Below are 22,406 nucleotides of genomic sequence, written 5' to 3'. Positions count from 1 at the left end.
ATTTTGAACGCAATGCTATAAACTTTCAGAGCAAAATATTTTATAGACACACATACATACACATGAAATTTTAGATGCTGAATTTTTTAAAATTGATAGTGGTATGGGTATATTAATTCCAAAATACACTGTGGGCTTTTGAAAATAAATAAATAAGCAAATGAATGCTTTTGCAATCAGGTTTTTCACTATGAGAAAAATGAATAAAAATAAGAAATTAGGAATTAGCAGAGGAATCCTATGTTAGTGGATTGTGATTAAAGGCATGGATAAATAGGAGCAATAATATCCCAAAAGCAACAAGCATACTTAATGTTCATTTCCCAGTTTATAAAGCAATTGCTCACTAATATGGTTCCTTGTAAAAAACAAATGGCTAATTTTAGGACTGGATAATGGGAAGTGAAAGGTGAGCCTAGCATAATTTATGTCAGAAAGTAAGAAAGCTCTCAAAAACTGATGACACATATCAAAAGGAGTTCTCATTGGAGAAATCTGGGACAATTTGAGCATAAAAATAATTAAAGGCAATAACAAATCACATATGCTACATTGAATATTAAACAATCTAGAAATCCCTACTAATATGAATAAATAAATAACAAAGAATTAGAGGGAAAATCCTTCCTTAGAGTATAATGCCAACTAATATAAGCAGAAAAAAATGATAACATTGAGAAAAATCATCATTGCACAATCACCTTCGTAATAAATAGGCCAGGTAAGAATCATCCATGGATTCTAAATCCATGTGGTCAAAGTTTGTTGAGAAATAATTTCTTAATTTACAAATATATGGAGATTTTCTAGTTATCTGCCTGCTAATCATTTCTATCTTATTTGCATTACAAAGAAAATGCACTTTATGAATCCCACCCATTCAAATTTATTGATGATTGATTTATGACCAAATATGTGGCCAATTTTTTTATAAGTCTTTTGTATGCAAATGGCAGGAATATGTATTTTTCACTTCTAGGTTCACATTTGCTCACTGTCCTCATATAATCACTGGGAGAGTTTTATTAACATCTTATACCATGAGTGTAGATTTGTCTGTCTGTCCTTGTGATTCTGTCTTGTTTCCTTTCTAAATGTTAAGGCCATATTACTATGTTCTTATGAATTCATTATATTTTCCAGGTGAATTTAAGTCTTTCATCATTACAAAGTGACCTTCCTTCTACAGAATAATTCTTTTGTCAAAAAGTCTATTCTGAAAATATTAATATAGCTATGCCATTATTTCCATTGGGTGAAAGACCTTTGGCCTCTCACTTTCCTTAAGCTTTTATTTACCTTATGCTTTAAATATGTTGGTTGCTTTTTGCAAATTCTGACCAGTCTTAGAATATTTAGTTAATTTATAATTAATATAATTAGGGATGCATTTGGTTTTAATTCTGCCATTGAATATGTGTTTTCTATTTTCCAACCATCTCTGTTTCTTTTTTTAACTTTAATGCTTCCTTTTGGATTTATTATAACTTTAAATTTGGAAGTTAAATGTTTTTTTCTACGCTATTAGAAGTTGCCCTTTAATGTGCAAGTTATACTTTATTCATTAAAGTTTAATATTAAATATCACCTTTTCTCTTTCTCCTGGACAATGAAAGAAGCTTATTTTCAATGCTCTTTACTTATAGGCTATTATTTTATGCATTTAGGTAAATAAATACTTTGAGACCCAGAAGACATTATTGTTATTGTGCTCTACAGTCAATACTTATTTATATTTAAGAACACATTTACCATTTTCACTGCTCTTAATTGCTTCCTGTATATCTAACCTTCCGTCTGTGACCATTTTCCTCTGCTCTAAGCACACCCATTAGTATTTCCTTAAGTAGGAGTCTGCTATTGGCATGTTCTGTCAGTTTTTGCTTGTCTTATACTGTCTTCACTTCATTTTAATTTTTGAGGTTTAATTCTGATGAGAATGTGACTCTGGCTTAATATTCTTTTTTTTTTCTGTGTATTGACAGTATAATCCCAACATCTGGCTTTCATTGTTGCTATTGAGAAAACATTTGTCCATTTTATGATTGCTCTACTGAAGTTATCTATACTGAAGTTATCTATTTTTTTTCTCTAAGGTTGATATTAAATTTTTTCTCTTTTTCATCAATATTACTCTGATGGTTCCAGATGTTGATTGCCTTTTATTCATTCTGTTTGAGACTTGGTGAGCTTTTAAATATGAGAATCAATGTCTTTCATCAATTCTAAAAACCATTAGCTCTTCTAATATTGGTTTTCTGCCTTTCTTCTCTCTCCTTGTGCAACTCTTCTTGTTCTATACTGTATGTCTACTATCCTCTTGTACTCTAATCTCTGTTTTCTATCCTTGTAATTTTCCATGCTTCATTCATCAGAGTTTCTTCTTTCAAATCTCTAATAGTTCTCTCTATAGCCATGTCTAATCTGGCACTGAATTCTTAGGTTTTCATATTATACTTAAGCTCCAAATTTTCTGGTTGTTTCTCAGATCTTAATGTTACCCTTAACAGTTTCTTGCTGAAAGATTTAAGTTTAGCTTATAATTGCCATGTTCACCTTACAAATGGTTGTTTAAAGTCTATGTCTGATAATTCGACCATCTTAAATAGCTTTAAGTTCATTTCTTTTATATTTCATTGTCCCATGTCTGGTTCAAGTATTGTTTTTCTTTTATATCTGCTTATCACTGTGTTTCAGTGACTATATTTGAAAATTATTAAAAGAAGTAATTGGAGCTTAAGATTTTTTTTTGTTGCTTATGCCAAATAAGCTGTAAACATGAATAATATGAAAACATGTTAATCCAATTTCAAGGCTCAAGATTTTTCTTGGCTACCTATATGACTTGAACCAGAGTTGAATTTCATGTCATAGATGTTTAATCTTCTTCCTTCTTTATTCCTAGACTACAGGTCTTTGGGATCCCAAAATTAAATTCAGATTGGCTGACCCTTGCCAAACTCTGTAATCTTACTTTGGTCCAACTTTGTGGATCAAAGATGAGGCAATGAAATGTTTCCCAATCTGTTGGTCATATCTTTAGATTGGCAATTACATCTTTGGCAAAAGTGAACCAAATGTCATAATTTTTCCCGGACTTCTGTCTTTTTCTAAATTTTGGCCACATAAACACACACTATTTTATTAGATTATCTGAGATTTTAGTATTTTATTCATATTTTTAGTTTTCTTTAGCCCAAGAGTCATTGCAAATTACCCAGTCTGTCATTTCTAGAAACCGATGACCCTAGTATTCTAATTTCACTTACGTATATACTTTCTTTGTAAGTACCGTAAGAACTGGATTCTTTTTAGATGAGCACCTTGGGGTAGAGACATTAAAATCTGTGAACTCTTAAAATTTTAAGTCAAATTATATATATAGAATCCATTTATATTTGTGAAAAATTTCATGGCTTCTTATCCAAAGGTGTTTGTATTGTATATACTGATAGAACAATCTACAAAGAACGATGTTAAAACTTAAAATAAATAACTTAACCAAATTAAATTCATCAATAAACCCAGAGACAAATTTCTAGAAGATATCAGTGAAGATTGTGCAGAGGTTTTGATCTTGTTGGCAAATTTACCTAAATCTTTTACAGAAACATAGGTTTGAAGAAAAATTATTTTTCTTCAAAAGAAGAAAAAGCTCAACTGGAAGGAGATAAAAGAGGGCTGTAAAAGCCCTAAATCCAATGAGTTAACCTGCTTTACTTTAATAGTAGCATTAGTATAGTATTTATGAATATCTTAAATATTAGCAATAACATGACCATTTCTGTCTCTTTAAATTTCTCCACATCCCAATAAAATTTTTCCCCAAATCCTTAAAAAAATCAATAGTTTCTCCTCTCTCTGTATAACCAGAATTCAAGAAGACAATTAAAGCTGAGGAGAAATAGTATATTTTGTGTTTAACAAATTTAGCAAACATTGAGACCTGTTTTCTTCATAAAGATCCAGATCATATTATTAATTTTCCACTGAAAAGGATGTGGAATTAGAATTAAAACATTAAGGCTAATATTCTGGGACAAATGTATCTTTTCCAAGATTTAGATTTTTTTAATCTTTGTAATGGTCAACGCATTTTAAATACGCACAAGGCTTTGTATCTGTGTTGCAGAATTCGTTGGCATACTAAAGTAAGAACTAACTTAGCACTATAAATGAAAACTTTACACCTATATGTTCATATTTGTCATATCCTATATGTTCATATTTGTCATTTTGTTTCATTATTGTTAACCTAAATATCAGATAAATAGGTTAAGAATAATTCCTAACAATCCCAGCCATATACAACGTTACCAGTCGACGTCTGTACGTTGTTCACAGTACATAATCCGAAGGTATTGAGCATAGCCGTTGCAATTCTAATGGCCAGGAGTATATTTACCTATCGAAATTGCCCAAACAATAGCAATCTTCATGATGGCCTTAGTCCGCGAATTGAAACGGCTATGCTCAATAGGATTACGTATTGCTACATACCGATCCAGCGATATAGCGCAGAGGTGCATGATGGACGCAGTAGAAAATAAAACATCTAAAGAAATCCAGACGGGGCACAAATACCTAGGTAGTGGCCAGACATAATCTGAAAGAGAACAGAGAGAAGACAAAAATATGTTATTCAAATTGACTAAATCCACTTTTCAATTTTAGCGCTCTAATTTTTTATTCTTAATCTAAGCTTTTTAAAGAAAGTGAAATTTCAGAAGCATTAATTTCCATAATGATGATGATGATGATGCTATCAGTGTTGCATAAATTTTTATTGCTGTAAACTTTATACAACATAAAACTGCCAGACACTGTGGAGCTTGCCTATAATGGGGAGGTTGGAGGTAGGAGGTTCGTGGAGGCCAGCCTCAGTAACTTAGATAGACCCTGTCTCTTTCAAAATATAAAAAAATTAAAAGGGGTTGGAATGTAGATCAGTGGTAAAAGGCTCCGTGGCTTATTGCCCTGCCCAAATGAATCACTTAAAGTGTACAATCCAATGGCATTTAGTACATTCATAATATTGCACAACCATCACCTCTCTCTAGTTCTCAAAAATTTAATTATTCAAAAAGGAAATCACTTCCCATTAACCAGTCAGCCCCTCTCTCATTACTTCCCTCCTCCAGCCCTGGGAAATCTCTACAATCTTTTTTTCTGTTTTTATAAACTTACTTAATCTAGATATCTCATATAATTGGAATTTGTAACCTTTTGTGTCTGGTTTCTTTCACTTAGCATAATGATTTGGAGGTTTATCCATTTTGTAGCATGCATCAGTACTTCATTTTTTTATGGATTGTTTACTGCCTTGTATATAATTAGATTTGATTTTCATGTATTAATAGTGTCTCTTGTGACTTTGCTGAATTGATCTCATATATAGATCATATATATATATATATATATATATATGGTGGGTGGGTTTGTTTTGTTTTTGTTTTTAATTTTCCTATATAAGATCATGTTATCTGAAAATATAGATAATTTATTTCTTCTTTTTCAATTTTCCTCTTTTATTTCCTTTTCTTGCCTAATCTCTCTAGATACAGTTTCCAATACAACACTGAATAGAAATAAAGAAAGTGGGTATCTTCTCTTTATTCCCGGTCTTAGAGGGAATTCTTTCAGCTTTTTTTAAACTACTGATTATGAAATTATGATATTAGCTGGGGATTTTCATTAATCCCTTTTATCATGCTGAGGAAGTTTTCTCCTATTCCTAGTTTGTTGAGTGTTTTTGTTTTCCATCATAAAAGAGTGATGGATTTTGTCAAATACATTTTTCTGCAGGAATGGAGATGACCTTATGGCTTGTTTACTTCCCTCTGCTCTTACATTCCCACTTGGTCATAGTGCATAATATCATGCTGAATTGAGTTCATTTATATTTTGTTCAGAATTTTTGCATCTATATTCATAAACGATCTTGGTCTATGGTTTTCTTGTGCTGTCTTTATCTGGCCTGAGTATTAAGATAAAGTTGGTCCCATAAAATGTAGTTTGAGAAGGACTGGTGTTAATTTTTTAAATGTTTGGTAAAATTCATCAACGAAGTCATCTTGTCTTTTCCTTGTTGGGAGGTTTTGGTAACTGATTCAAGTCTTTACTTGTTATAATTATCTTTAGACTATTTCTTCTGGGTTTCTACTTTATTGGAGCACAATTGTTCATTATATTTTTTCCTAATCTATTTAATTTCTGGAAGGTCAGTAGAAATGCTCTTATTGTCATTTCTTATTTTCATAATTTGTGTGATCACTTTTGTTTCTTAGTCATTCTGGCTAAAAGGTTTGTCAACTTTTTTGATCTTTTCAAAGAATCTCAACTTCTGATATTCTTAAGATTCTTTATTTTTCCAATACTCTATTTTATTTGTCTTTATCATTTTTTTTTCTAGTTGAATGAAGCTTATTCTTTTATTCTAGTTCTTTTTCTATTTTATATCTTAAGGATATAAATTTATGTTATATCCTTCTTTAGGATCTTTCTTTTACCGCTTTTTTTTTAATTTTTTTTATTGGTTGTTCAAAACATTATAAAGCTCTTGACATATCATATTTCATACATTAGATTCAAGTTGGTTATGAACTCCCAATTTTACCCCAAATACAGATTGCAGAATCACATCGGTTACACATCCACATTTTTACATAATGCCCTATTAGTAACTGTTGTATTCTGCTACCTTTCCTATCCTCTACCATCCCCCCTCCCTCCCCTCCCATCTTCTCTCTCTACCCCATCCACTGTAATTCATATCTCTCCTTGTTTATTTTCCCATTCCCCTCACAACCTCTTATATGTAATAATTTTGTATAACAATGAGGGTCTCCCTCCATTACCATGCAATTTCCCTTTTCTCTCCCTTTCCATCCCACCTCATGTATCTGTTTAATGTTAATCTTTTCTTCCTGCTCTTCCTCCCTGCTCTGTTCTTAGTTGCTCTCATTATATCAAAGAAGACATTTGGTATTTGTTTTTTAGGGATTGGCTAGCTTCACTAAGCATAATCTGCTCTAGTGCCATCCATTTCCCTGCAAATTCCATGATTTTGTCATTTTTTAGTGCTGCGTAATACTCCATGGTGTATAAATGCCACATTTTTTTTTATCCATTCATCTATTGAAGGGCATCTGGGTTGGTTCCACAGTCTAGCAATTGTGAATTGTGCTGCTATGAACATCGATGTAGCAGTATCCCTGTAGTACGCTCTTTTAAGGTCTTCAGGGAAAAGTCCAAGAAGGGCAATAGCTGGGTCAAATGCTTTTTTTAACCAATCCTTTTCTTTATTTTTGTGGTGCTGGGAATGGAACCAAGGCCTCACATATGCTAAGAACATGATCTATAATTGGGCTGTACTCTCAGCCCCTTTCTTCTTTATAAATGTAGCCATTTATAGTATAAATTTCCCTCTAAACACTGTTTTTGCTGCATACCATAATTTTTGGTAAGTTTTTATTTCACTCTTTTTCAAAATATTTTAAAATTTTATTTTGTGATTTCTTTTTTCACTCATTGGCCATTTAATAGTGAGTATGCTGTTTAATATCTGTATATGTTCAAATTTGTCAATTTTCTTTCTAATTGCTGATTTCTAGTTTTACTCCATTGTGGAGAATATACTTTGAATAATAATATTTTAATTAATTTATATTTGTTTAGTGGCCAAACATATGGTCTTTCTCAGAGAACATTCTATATGTTATTAGATGGATTATTCTCTATGTCTATTAGAATTAGCTGCTTTACAGTTGTGTGTGTGTGTGTGTGTTTTCAGTAGTGAGGATTGAACCCATACATACATGGTAAGCAAGCATTCTACCACTGAGCCACATTCCCGGCCCTTTATAGAGTTTTCTAATTCCTCTATCTCTTTATTTATCTGTGTAGTTGGTCTATACATTGTTTAAAATAGGGTATGATGTCTCCAGGTATTATTGTAGGTATGTTTTCTTTTTCTTGTTTCAATTCTTTTACTTTTTGCTTCCTGTGTTTGTTGGGCTCTGTTGTTAGGTGCATATATGTTTATAGGTTTTGTATCTTCTTGGTGACTTTACCTTTTTATGAACTTATGATGTCCTTTGTCTTTCATATAAGTTCTATTTTTTTGACATTAATTTAACTCTCCTTTGGTTACTATTTACATGGAACATTCCTTCACTGTCAATATCCAGGTGTCCTGAGATATTGAGTTTCTTGTTGGCAGTATATAGTTGGATAATATATTTTTGCTCATTCTGTTAGTCTCTGCCTTTTAATTTTAGTTTAATACATTTCACATTTAAATTAATTACAGTTAGGAAAAGATTTACTTCCATCATTTTCTATATAATATATACCATCATTTCCTTCAGTAATGCCTTCATTTGTGATTAACTGACCTTTTTATAAGAAACTACTCGATTCACTTCTTATTTTTTTTCCCTGTATAATGTTTTAGTTTTTTCCTTAGTAGCTAGCCTGGGGATTACAATTAATATCTTTTTCTTATAAGAATCAAGTTTTAATTATGCATATTTTGAATACTGTACAAAAATTTTGTGGTCCCTCTATCTCTACCCATTCCTGGATACTCTGTCACCTTTCAGTGTTGATATTTCCTCAAATTATTTTCTCAGGTTCTTTAGACCACAAAAACTGAAGATTATTTATTGTAGTTTTATCCACCTATCATTGCACACTATATCTTCAACTTAGATTATACATCATGGAAGCTGGAAACTCAATCAGTGTTATGACTTTCTTCAAAGTGTTTAGACCCTCCAGAATTCTGTATTGGGTTATTCTCCAGTAAATCAGATAATTTGTTTTTGTGTTTTATTTATTTATCTGCTGAAAGGTTGATTCAAGAGCAGCTTACTTGACCATAACTACCAATCAGTAGGATTTAACCAGTACAATAAAGAAAAGCTATCACCAGAAATTCTTTGGACCAAATGTCTTTGTGGATGCTCATTATTGTTAATAATTTTTTGTACCTTCCTCAGATTGTATCTATCATGAAAGTTGATTGTGTTGAAGATTTTGATACTCTACTCAACATGTTTCACCTGCAAAAATTGCTTTTCCAATTGTGCTTTAAATGCACAAGTATGTCTTCACTATTACTATGTGGGAGAATTCTATTGCCATAATCACTAGAATATAAGTTCCATTGGGTGAACAATCACTGCCTGTTTTATTTTTCTACTATTCAATCCATACTGCTTGGAATGATGGGTAAATTTATGTGATTCATGTATATTTCACATAAGGAATGTATGGAAAGTTTGGAAGGAGTTACATAACAAAGAGACTATTGCACATTTTCCATGGGGCAAGTAAATTCATAGTTAGATGAAATAAAATCTGATTTTCAGAGGAAACAATTGCACACAGTATTTCATATTTTATATGTTCATTCACTCATTTACTCAAGGAGTACATGATTTTTAATAACTCCAGAATCACAGACATATCCAACAATATTGAAAAAAGTAGTAAAGATGGAGTAAATGACACTCTCATCTTTCATTTCTTTTGTTTAAAAGAAATATAAAAGATTTTATTCCTATGAAGCAATGGAGACAATCTTTGCCTTGGAGAAAAGAATAGTCCAGTATTCTGACAATATAATTAAAAGGTATAGTAATTTGGGGAGAATTGTGAAGTAATACCACAATAATCACATTTCCAATTTCTAGAACTTGGAAATTAGAAATTATAATTAATTTGTTTAAGTTAACATACATGAAAAAATGAGTAACCATAATAACATTTAAAAGTTTCCCAGAGCATTTCATAAAACAATATAGTGTAAATAGCAAAACTCCAAAAACACTTAAAAAACATTAGAGACAAATAGCATTCAATGATATAGATTCAAAATCCCAAATAAAATATTAACAGAGTCCAGTAAAAATATCAAAGGAATAATACATCGTGAAAAAACAAGAGTTATTTCAGGAATTCAAGGGTGATTTAATACCATGAAATTTACTAATAAAATTCTTTGTTAACAATTGTGAAGAAATTTTATGATTTTTAATAGGTAATGAAGATAATTTGATTAAATGGAGAAACTACTTCTAATTAAAATTTCAATTATATAGGGATAAAAGGGGCCTTCTTATAAATATGATAAAGGTAATTTACCAAAAACCAACAATAAATATTAAAAATAGTAATGCCATCAATACATATCAATAACATTAAATTTGGGAAATGGACAGGATGCCAACTTATCCTATTACTCATTATTTTATTAATTTTCACCAAGATAATATTGTGAATAATTTGTATCTTATTTTCTTATGCTTTAGAAAGCAAGGGATCAAATTATCTGTTGTCTATTTTTGGGTGACCATAGGCCTAGCAAATCTGACACTTTTCTAAAAACAGTACTGGATTTAGTACATGAAAATTACATGATACAAGATAAATATAAAATAATCTAGAGTTTGAAATAGTCTAAGAACAAGGCTGGAAATGGAATAAAGACAAAATAGTCCATTAGCAACAGTGAGAGAATTCATAAAATATCTTACTAAAACTTTAACAAGATAGACTCAAGACCTATATTAGGAAATAACCATGAAAACTTATGGAAAAATATGAATTTACATCTAAACAAATGGAAGGTCATACTATATATATTTTTGGGGGGGATGGGAAAACACAGATCTATTTACTTATGGTACCAAATGTGCATAAAAAATCAATCATATACAGATTTTGGGGATAAATATAGGGATTATTACTATTTCCCAGCAGCATTCATGAGGCAAGATTAACCTTGAAAAGAAAGCTTAAAAGTGTGTCATTTTATTCTGTGAATAAGTTAATATATACATTTTTCTTTTTTCTTACTATTTTCTATTTATTCATTTTTACTGATCGCATATTTATTGACTTTACCCAAGCCTGCAATTCAATATTCATATGCTTTTTTCATGTTAAAAATTATGTTATAACTGTATTGATATAGAGTTGAGTTGATTAGTGTGCTATATTAAAATACTTTCTTCAAAAAAATTAAGATTTTTTGTGAACCCCTCTAGTTTGGTAGGCTGTAGGGCCACTATACCTACTGTGGGTTTTTTCTTTATAGTTATACATGATAGTGGAATGTATTTTGACATATACGTTCATGGAGTATAACTACCCATTCTTGTGGGTGTACATGATGTATGTACATTTTTTTTCTATAATTCAATGTGATTCGTGATAAAATCAATTTTAGAAAACTAAATTAAGTCTCCTTAATTCTTAATCTCCCAAAGAAAACCGACCAAATGTTTATAACATATATTATACTTAGTAGTTAAAAGTCTAAGTCTTTCCTTTGAGTTTTGAAAGAGACAAGAATGTCCACTATAACAACATCCATTCTGCCCTGTACCAGAGTTACTCATTAGCATGCTATGGTAAGTAAAAGAAATAAAAATATTGAGGATTTAAGTAGAAAAATGAAAACATGACTGTGTACTTAGAAAAATGAAACAACTTTACAGATACATTTTGAGAATTAATAAGTAAATTTAGAAAGATTGTTAGATAAAAAGCCAACATGTAAAAAATCAATTTTATTTTCATAACACAGAAACAAAAGTGATAAAATGACTTTTTGAATTTTTAACAAAGTTACCCATTAATAGTCTTCCATTTCTGGAGGGAGCACATTCAACCTGATCTCTCCTACAGGATACAACTAAAACCTGTTGGCAAAATCAAAGAAGGATCATTAAGAGTGATTTTCCTGTTTCCTCTCCCTAAATTATTTTCTGGCTTAGATTTTAATGCAGCCAAAATCACTAGAACTGTGTAGTGGATGTGAAGAAAGAAACCTCCAAGAAACATAATTTCCCCAATGGACAGAAAAGACAATCAACTATAAAGTAAAGAGGTAATTTAGAGGACAGAGAACACAGGCATAAGACAGAGAAATTATTTTCTTTGCTCTTCTTTTTCTCTCCTGCCATGAAAGCATGCATCAATCACTAAGATGTCCACCAATAGTGGCAACACCAGGAGGAGTTGTGCAGGTAATTAAACCTTTGAGAGAAAAAATCTCTCAGTTTGACCATGTGAACTAGAAAAAAAAGACCACCAAGGTCTGAAGAGTGTGAAGGGAATGCCCAATTATTTTTTCTCTTTCATTTCCCTACATTTGTCCCTGAAGCAGACTCCAAAACAATAAATGCACAATATGAAGAATCTAAAAATCTGACTTTCTCACCAGAGTTCCAGGAAATGTCCACTGTAGTGAAAATCAAGGAGATGAAGAGGCTTGAGAATAGGTCACCTAAATCCTAGGCTCATCTATCAGCTACACATTTGTAAAAATGACCCAAAGCCATGTAACAAAAGACTGAAAATTGGACTATGATATACAGTACTGTCCAGGTCCCATATGGGACCCCTGAATAACACCCATGGGACAGATCCAAGGAGCATTCCAAATGCTTTGAAAATCGAACTGACATTGGAAACAAGGCCCACAGAAAAAAGAGTTGAGACTTGGGTTCTAAATCTAATGAGGCTGATGACCTATTTTAATTCTAAAAACCAATATTCTCAAGAGAATATTTAAAAGACTCAGGGTCAGGAGAGCAAAGATGATGTAGCAGGGAACTGTGGGGATGTCTATTGAAAGAAACACCAAAGAAGAGATAAAAACTGTCAAAATCAACCTTACTAGAACTCTAACAGTCAAAGGTTTATAGCAACCAAGCAAACATTTATAAGGGGAAAGCTAAATGAAACATCATGGGGGGCGGTGGTCTTGAAGTACTTTATCTTACGGTAATCCACTCAATTCCTTACTGGGGGGACAGTTTTGAGATGGCAGTCCACATTCCTAATGTGGATACCTTGGTTCTAGAGGGAACACAATGCACATTCACCCCAGGGATACATCTGTTTTGATTTGACTGTGGTTTCCCTGAAGGACTGCTACAAAAGACTTCCCTTTAACTCAGAACACCCCTCCCCACCCCACCTACACAATAAATACTGAAAGACAAATGAACAAACTGAGACAAAAAAAAAAAGAAAAGAAAATTTATGTGTGTGTGTGTGTGTGTGTATTTGGGAGCAAAAAATAGATGAATGAAAATGCTGAAAGCCTAGTAAGAAATTCAAAGAGTGACATTTTGAGGGTATGAGATATTTGAAAAGTTCCTTAATATTCCAGGGACTCTTGAAAGGCAGGGGCATGTTCAGGACAGAATATATTCTTGCCAAAGAACTGAAAAGATGCTGAGATTCACCTAGGGCTGATATCTAACTTGAGTGTATGAAAGATATGTAGACAAAGAGTTTTAAAAAGCCTAAGTGTAAGGATTAACTTAGAGAAAATCTGAAAAGACCTGGTACTATGAATATCCCCCCGCCAAATAATATGTTGAAATCTAATCACCAAAGTGATGGTGTTAGGAGGCTTGGCCTTGGGGAAGAAATTAGGTTACTAGGATGGAGTCTCTCTGAATGGGATTAGTGGCCTCATAAAAGAGGCTTGAAAAAGACCCATTCCTCCTTCCATCATGAGAACAAGTGAGAAATCACCATCTATGAACCATAAATGGATCTTCACCAGATGCCAAATCTGATGAGGTTTCCAAGCTTCCAGAATTGTGAGAAATAAGTTTCTGTTATTCATAAGTCAAAAGCAGTGTACAGATTCAACACCATCCTTACCAAAATCCCAATGGCATTTTTTATGGAAATAGAAAAAAAATCATCCTAAATTTCATATGCAATCTCAAATGACTTCTAATAGAATAAAATTGAAAGACCAATACTTCATGATTTTAAAACATATTATAAAACTACAGTAATCATAACACTATGGTGCTAGCATAAAAAGAAACAAACAGCCTAATGGAATGGAATAGAGGACCATGTTTTCTGTTTTTTAATATTTATTTATTTATTTATTTATTTATTTATTTTAGTTGGAAACAATATCTTCATTTTATTTTTATGTGGTGCTGAGGATCGAACCCAGTTCCTCACACAAGCTACCACTGAACCACGACAACAGCCCAGACCATGTTTTCTTAAATAGAAAACATAGGTTAAAAGTTTCATTACATTTGGCTTGTCAATGATTTCTTGGAATGACATCAAAATCATAGGCAACAAAAACAAAAATAGATAAAAACAACTACATTAAACTATAAACTTTTTGCATCAAAAGACACAATTAACAGAGTGAAAAGTCAATCTGTAAAATTGGAGAAATTTTTATAAGTCATATCTAAGGGGTTAGTATCCAGAATAGATGAAGAATTTCTACAACTCAACAACAAATAATTTAAAAACCTGATTGAAAAACAGGCAAAAGATTTGAATAGATATCTCTCTAAAAATGATATACAAGTGGACAACAAGCTCTGATGACTACTAATTGTCAAGAAAATGCAAATTAAAGCCATTGAGATATTGCTTCATGCTAATTATGATGACTATTACAAAAATTCTTAAAAATTACCAATGGCTGTAAAAACTGGGACACTTGCCCTGTGTTGGTGGGATTGTAAAATGGTGCAACTACTATGGAAAAGAGTATGGAGGATCCTAAAATTTAAAATAGAACTATCACATAATCCAGTAATCCCATTTCTGGATATACATTCAAAAGAATTGAAAGCAGGCTCTCATAGGTATTTGTTCAATATATTGATAGCTGTAGTAGTCACAATAGTCAAGAGGTAGAAGCAATCCAAATGTTCATTAATGGATGAACAGATAAACAAAACGTGGTATATATGCACAATGGAATATTACTGAGATTTAAAAAGTAATGAAATATTGATAAATGCTGCATCATGAACAAACCTTTAAGACATGGATGCTTTCATAAATTAGTCAGACAAAAGAAAATAAAAACATGCAGAGTAACTAAGTTCTTAGATACTGATAAGAGAATAGTGTTTTCTAAGGGCTGGGAAATGAGATAATATAGAACAACTACTTAATGGATATGGAATTTGTGGGGGAGTGATAAAAATTTCTTGGAACATGTGGCTCAATAACAGAGTGCTTGCACAGCATGTACAGGGCCCAAGGCTTGATCCCTAGCACACGTGCACGCACACGTGCACACACACGTAAGCACACACATACACACACACAACAACATCAGCAACAAAACCCTGGAACTAGAAAGAAGTGATGAGTGGACATTCCTGTGAGTGTATTAAGTACTATTAAATTTTACCCTTCTAAGTGGTAATGGTTAATTTATGGAATGTGAATTTCACATCAATTAAAGAAAAAAAACCCAATGATCTCAAAACATAATATTGAAAGTATCAAGGATACAAAACATTTTACTCAAATATCATAGAATTTTAGAAAAATTTCAAAAAATTTAAAGGAAGAAGAGAATTTAAAAAAGAAAGAAAGAAAGAAACAACGTTAAGATGGCCCAAATGTTGGAATTTATAGTCAAAGAACTTTCAAAGCAGCTACTATAACCATGTTTAATGAAGGAAGAGAGAGTTTCTTTTGAAATGAATAGAAAGATAGGAGTTCCCAACTAGTAAGAATTTAAAAGAATCAAATAAAAACTTTAAGAGCTGAAAAAATACAATATTTGAAAGAAAAAAATCATTGAACAAGTTTAATAACAGAACAGAGACAATAAGAGTCATGGAAACTTAAGTTAGATCAATATAAATTATTGAATCTGAACAACTAAGTAGGAAAAAATTAAAATAAATGTACATATTAAGGACCAGTAGGATAATATCTATGTTTAATATTTGTGTCATTGAAATTCTATATGAAAGGAAAAACATTGATAAAGAAAAACTATTTGAAGAAATAATGGTCCAAAGCATGCCACATTTGGTGAAAAACAAATTAACAGAGTTAAAAAGGTCTGTAAAAGTCAAATGGTTAAACTAAAAAAAAAATCGTACGTAGATAAACACATCATAATAAAATTGGTGAAAATAAGAGATAAGGAAAAAAATCTTGAAAGCAGCCTGAGAAAATTACCCTTTACATACAGCAAAGCCATGATTTGAATGACTTCAGCTTTTTTATCAGAAAATATGGAAGCCAGAAGGCAATGTAATCATAATTTTAAAAAGTTGAAAGAAAGGCACTTCTAATTTAGAATACTATATCCAGTGAGAATCACAAATGAGTGTGGAAAAAGAATTCTCAGATGAAGAGTAACTAAAGAAGTCATTGCCAGAAGATTTACTCTGAAAAATGTTAAAGGGTGTTCTATAGGCAGAAGAAAATTATACTAGAGAAAAACTTGAAAACTTTAGAAATGAAGGGGATCAAAAGTAATGGTGCATATATGGCAAAAATATAATGGATTTTTAAATCTTTAAAATACATATGGTTGTCAGAAGCAAAACTTATAACATTGTCTAATGAGATTCTGAAAGCATAGAGATGTAGTCTATATTACAACTAAGACAAATCAGAGAAAGGTAAGAAAACATGATTGTAAGTTTTTTATATTTTACTTAAAATGATAAAATATTAGCTATAAAGAAATTATTAACCATTAGGTATGTGTGTGTGTATGTGTGTGTGTGTGTATATATTCTGATCCAAAGCACATTTACTACCAAAAAATATTGTCAAAAAGCCAAGCAATCAATTAAATGGAATACTCAAATAAAAAAACATAATTCAGAAGTTGGGAACAAAGGAATAAAAAAGAGAAGGGATAAATAGAAAATAAATTTTAAAATGGTAGAAATGTATCCAAACAAATCAACAATTCTATTAAATGTAAGCAGTTTTAAAATGCCAATTTAAAGAAAGAAACAGCAATCCTGGATTAAAAATGAGATGGAATTGACAAAATTACATGCTATCTATAAACAAACTCTACAAATTTAAATATACTAATATAGATAGGTATATAGTAAAAAGATATAAAAGGTGTATATTGTAATCAAAAAATGCTGGAATTAATGTATTAATAACAAAAAAGGAAATTTCAGATAAAATGGGTAACAATTTTATAATCATAAAGATGTCAATTCATAAAGGAAACATAATAGTCCCAAACATTTATGCACTTAATAACTAAGCTGCAAAATTCATAAATCAAAAAGTGATAGAACAAAAGAAAATCAAAATTACAATCACAATATACTTTAAGATATTAACTCCCCCCTCAGCAATTGAAGTACAAAGACCAAAAATTATCAATGATATAGAAGAGCTGAAAAACATTTCCAACAAAATTGTTCTAATTGATACTCAGTGCTATACCCTTCATTAAAATACATTGATCAGACTGCCTTTCTATTGATTTTATCCTTGACCAGTAGAGTTTATGGCTCTTCAGTGAAGTAGAGTGATGTTTCTGGTATCTGTCACGACGAAGTGGGCCAGGAGATGGGACATCCTACATATGCAACCAGCTGGCCCCCTCTTAGTATGAAATAGGGATTTCCTGGCAGCACTATGCAGGATGTTCAACCTCCCGGCCCATGGGAAGATCAACTGCCACACTGTGAAGTTGCTGTTTCTGTTGAAGGACTTGCCGTTGATGGATGCTTTTCTGTGTGAATGACGTTGCAAAGACTTCTTACGAACTTGTCTTCTGTTCCTGATAAACTGGCTGTGATTTACTGATAGCCTATATGATCTAGAAGCCTGAAATCTAATAAGCCACCTCTTCCTTAGATCTCAAAACTATCATTTCTCACCAATCTATTTAAAAGGAGAAAATCCTCCCAACACTTGCAGGTGCCAAGATATTTCGTGGGTTATACTCTCCAGCTCCACTCCCACTTTGGGCAACCTGACTGCTTGCCTCTCTAAATAATATGCACAGAGGTGTCTTACATGACAGCAGAGGCAATTCTATTGCTGGAAGACTCTAGATGGGCTGTACACACTTTTTTTTTTTTCGTCTAGTCTATCCCAGTTGAAACAAACCATCTCACGTGTACCACAAATTAGTTGCCAAAAATGCAGTCCTAGAGACATCATCCTGAGATCTGAGGTTCTATGGTTACGCAGTGTGACCACCATGTTCTGAAATAGACTCAGCTAAGGATAGATTTTATCAGCCCTATCCTTTCAGCTAAGCAAATTCTGTGTTATGTAATTACTCCTTAACCCTGAGAACTTTTCCACCTGCAAAACTTTGTGAATCTATAGCTCTACCAGGAACTGACACCTGAGAGGTTCAATATGATTTACAAATATATTTTGAAAAACATCTTGGATTTGCTCCTCTGACATTTGCCCAACATCTTGAAACTGTGTGATTTCTGATTAGGCCAGTTCCTTTCAAGCTGGCCTGAAACCTTTTCCTATGGGCAAAGGGTAAAGAGTTTCAATTTCCTGTTGATACTTTCTTTAGACCTGAATGGAAGATTCAACAATTTTATAGATCTTGAATGATGGAAAAGGGATAAAAACAAAGAAGAAATCATGAATTTTTCCCTGGTGCTCTCTGCCTAACCAAGTATACATTAATTAATGAGGACTTCAGCTATATTTATACTACATGGCCCTACTCTATCCGTAATGTGAGAAAAGAAATGATAGAGACCAAGGAATAAAATATAATTATGGCTTTAATTTTCTCTCTAGATTTTCCTGTTTATTCTGAGACAGGGTCTTACTATATTGCCTAGGCTGGCCTCAAACTTGTGATCCTCCTGCCTCAGCCTTCTGAGGCACTGGGATTATGGAAATTCACCACCACTCCTGGTTCAAGAAAATATACTTAAAAAAAAAAGAGTATCTGGTCTTTATAATTTACTTAGTCTTGACCATACTAGCGGGATTAACATTTCCCAAATGTTTGACTAATAAGTAATGTAGCTACTCTATCATTCTACTGCCCACTGAAGACTAAACTGTAAAGTGTTCTTTTGAATAATGTTTTTACAGATATTCATTCAATCTCTAAAAACCTCCTCATAAATACAAAAAAATGCAGATTTTTGTTAAATATTAGATTTCTAAATAAATTTTAGACCTATGTTTTTAACTTTGGTTGTGACTGATTAACTTACTATGGAATTTGATGGGATACATTATTTTCTATGGCAAATTTTAAGCTAAATATTTAGGACATTTATTTTAAATTTATATATTAATATTTATCAATCATCCACATCAAAGTTAGTAGCTATAGATACTATAGATACTAGCTTTTTTATTTTTTTTATTTTTTTGGTACTAGGGATTGAACCCAGGAGCATTCAACCACTGAGCCACATCCCCAGCTTTTTCTTATATTTTATTTAGAAACAGGGTCTCGCTAAGTTGCTTAGGGCATTGTTGAGTTGCTGAAGCTGGCTTTGAACTCATGATCCTCCTGCCTCAGCCTCCCAAACTGCTGGAATTATAGGCATGTGCCACCACGCCAAGCAGCAATCAATGTACTGTTAATTCAAAGACACCATCTACAGCCTTAGTTGGATTCTCTTATTTGCTTCTGTTTATTATCTTGTAACCTTTATTCACATGGTTTTTCTCTAGTTAGTGATCCTGTTGTTTACTTGCAGTAATCACTGAAGGCTTGGAAATACATCTCCTAGTGAACTGCAGTGATTCGTGAATGCTTCCAAGATCTCCTATATTTTGCATCATGGGTTGAAATCAATGCTTCTTCATTACTTTTCACGTGTTCAATTTGCAAACATTCACACATCCTAAATTTTACCAATGTGCTACTCTTTTACTCTTTTAATTTATTCTCTATTGAAATAGTTTATTCTGCAGAATGAAAATAGATTAAAAGTGACTATGAAATTTTAACAGAATATAGAAACTCCTCAAAGCTTCTAAAAGGGACTAGAAAGTGATAACATTTTCATAGAATATTTCTATATATGCTGTGGGGGGGTGTCTAGTTTGAGGGGTTTTATCCATGTAACTTTATTCATTTAATAAAGTTAATTCTTAATATATACTAGGTAGAGGGAAATAATGTTTCAGATGGCCAATGATATGCTTATTATCATGGTTTTACAGAGAACATTATTATGTGATAAAAAATAAATCGGGCAAAAGGAAAGCATACATGGAGTAGAAGGGCATTTTTTTTTTCAATTATAGCAATATAGAGAGAAGAAAGCCCAATGAAAAGCAAAACAAAATGAAACAAGCAAACAAAAATGTTGAGATTCTAGAACTTCATCTTAAACCAGACAATGGCAAATGTTTTCTGTAAAAGGCTAAATGGTATAGATTTTTGTCTTGCTGAGCTGTATGTTCTCTAATGCAACCACTTAACCCTACTGCTATTGGGTGAAAACAATCATAGACAATCCTCAAAAGAATGTGTGTGGCTGTATTCTAATAAAATTGTATTTATCAAAGCAGGCAACCTGAAAGAATTGGTCCATTGCACTTAGTTAGCCAACCACTGACCTAGAGAGCTAAGAAGAGAGGTGAGATATAGCTGAATGATGGATTGATGGAGATGATGAAATCTTATGTTCAGTGCTCTTGCTTGAAGTTATCAGGGATGGAATTAATGCTGAGGATTGAAACAAGAATTCAGGTATACAAAAAAAGTTTCTATTCTAGCTACATGAAATAAGCAAATTAGTAAGAATAGCCATTAGCTTTCTTGAAAGACATTGCTATTGGAAAGAAAACGGGATTTAAAAAGCATTTTGCACCTGGCGCAGCAGTACATGCTTGTAATCCCAGCAGCTTGGGAGGCTGAGTTAGGAAGACAGAGGGTTCAAAGCCAGCCTCAGCAAAAGTGAGGTGCTAAGCAACTCAGTGAGATCCTAAGCAACTCAGTGAGACTCTGTCTCTAAATAAAATACAAAATAGGGCTGGGGAGGTGGCTCAGTGGTTGAGTGCCTCTGGGTTTAATCTCCAGTACCAAAAAAAAAAAAAAAAAAAAAGCATTTTGCCCCAGCCACTAAAAAAATTTCATAGAGAATTTGAAAATTTCATGGAGTTTTATTTCATTAGGCACTGAGATACTCTATTTTCAAAAGGAGACAAGAGTTTCTAATTCAAATAAACACAACAAACCCATATGTATGCATCCTTCACTTGACACAAAGCTTCAATTTTCACAAAGCTCTTTATCAGATTGAGGAATTTCCCTTGTATTTTTAGCTTGTTTTTTTTTTTTTTATCATGAAAGGGTGTTGGATTTTTGTGTGTATCAGATAGTTCTCTCTCTCTCTCTCTCTCTCTCTCTCTCTCTCTCTCTCTCTCTCTACCAGGGGATTGAACCCAGGGGCACTTAACCACTGAGCTACATCCTCAGCCCTTCTTATTTTATTTTTAATTTTGAAACAGGGTCTCACTAAGTTGCTTAGAGCCTTGCTAAATACTTTACTCTTATGACACATTATATTGATTGATTTTCACATGCTGAATAAACTTTACATTTCAGGAATAACATCACTGTCATGATGTTTAATCCTTTTTATGAATTGCTAAATTTAGTTTGCTATTATATTGTTATGGATTTCTGCATGTATCATTGTGAAGGGGTACTGATCTATGGTTTTCTTTTGTTATCTTTGGTTTTGATAACAGAATTAATACTGACATTATAGAATCAGTTTGGAAGAGTTTTCTCTTATTTTTTGGAAGAGTTTTGGAAGGATTAATGTTAATTCTTCTAAGGAATTTGCTTGACAAGACAAAAAATGATGATTTTCTGGAAATGAGACTCTAAAGGAATGGTAATCCCCTCTCCCTCCCCACCCCCCCAGTAGCTGCTAGGCTCCTGGTTTTCACCATGATTGCAGAGTGGTTGGTTTTCAAAGCTACTCTGAAACCTGAAAGGAGGAATGGGAATAGGACAAGTTAAAAATACCACAGAGATAAATAGCCTTGCCAATATTTGGGCTTTTTTCTTAAACACTCTCTGGTCATTACAAGCCTTTAGTTAATTTCCAGAGTCCTTAAAAGATTGGTTTTGACAATCTTTGTAAATTGGATTGTTGCTTTGTGTGCATGTATTGCTGGAGATTGAACCAAGGTCTCACTCATGCTAGATAAGTGGTCTACCACTGAGCTGCATACATCCTCAGACCTCTTGTTGCTTTTATGGAGGATAGAATTTTGGAAGTCCTTAGTCTGTGATTTCTGCTGATGTTTCCTAATTTTCTATAATCTCAGAGTTTAGAAATTATATTTGTAGAAAATTCTGCACACTAGAATCATATTACTAATATAGAGAATAGAGATGCTAATTTTGAAAACAAATAGGAAGGAAAATATGGAAACACCATATGTATGGGATTTTAAAGAGCTTCCAGCACTTTTATATATTCTGTTACTTGAAGGTAATGCAAAAGGAACTGTCTTAGTTGTGATCTGGAACTTGGAGAAAAGATCAAGGAAATGTACCTAATTGTCGGAAGTACCATCATCTCTTTCTAGGCATCAGGAAATATCTCTTTGGCTGTTCTAAATGGCATACATTG

At 32.4% G+C, this 22,406-nt stretch overlaps 1 protein-coding gene across 1 annotated transcript in view; it reads right to left on the bottom strand.

Moving 5' to 3' along the window:
* The window catches only part of Htr2c (5-hydroxytryptamine receptor 2C), a 235,278-nt gene that overhangs the window by 32,977 nt on the left and 179,895 nt on the right, over positions 1-22,406 (bottom strand). The window contains exon 5 of the mRNA XM_046420878.2: positions 4,406-4,606. Within this exon, the coding sequence (XP_046276834.1) occupies positions 4,406-4,606 (201 nt within the window). The remainder of the gene's footprint in view (positions 1-4,405; positions 4,607-22,406) is intronic.

This window comes from Marmota monax, unplaced genomic scaffold, assembly GCF_021218885.2.
Source record: "Marmota monax isolate L192 unplaced genomic scaffold, Marmota_monax_Labrador192_F-V1.1 WCK01_AAM20220418_F8-fsc00050, whole genome shotgun sequence".
In the NCBI taxonomy this organism is placed as follows: Eukaryota; Metazoa; Chordata; class Mammalia; order Rodentia; family Sciuridae; genus Marmota; species Marmota monax.
The sequence above is the reverse complement of the archived record's forward strand: the minus strand, read 5'-3'. Positions and strand labels throughout refer to the sequence as shown.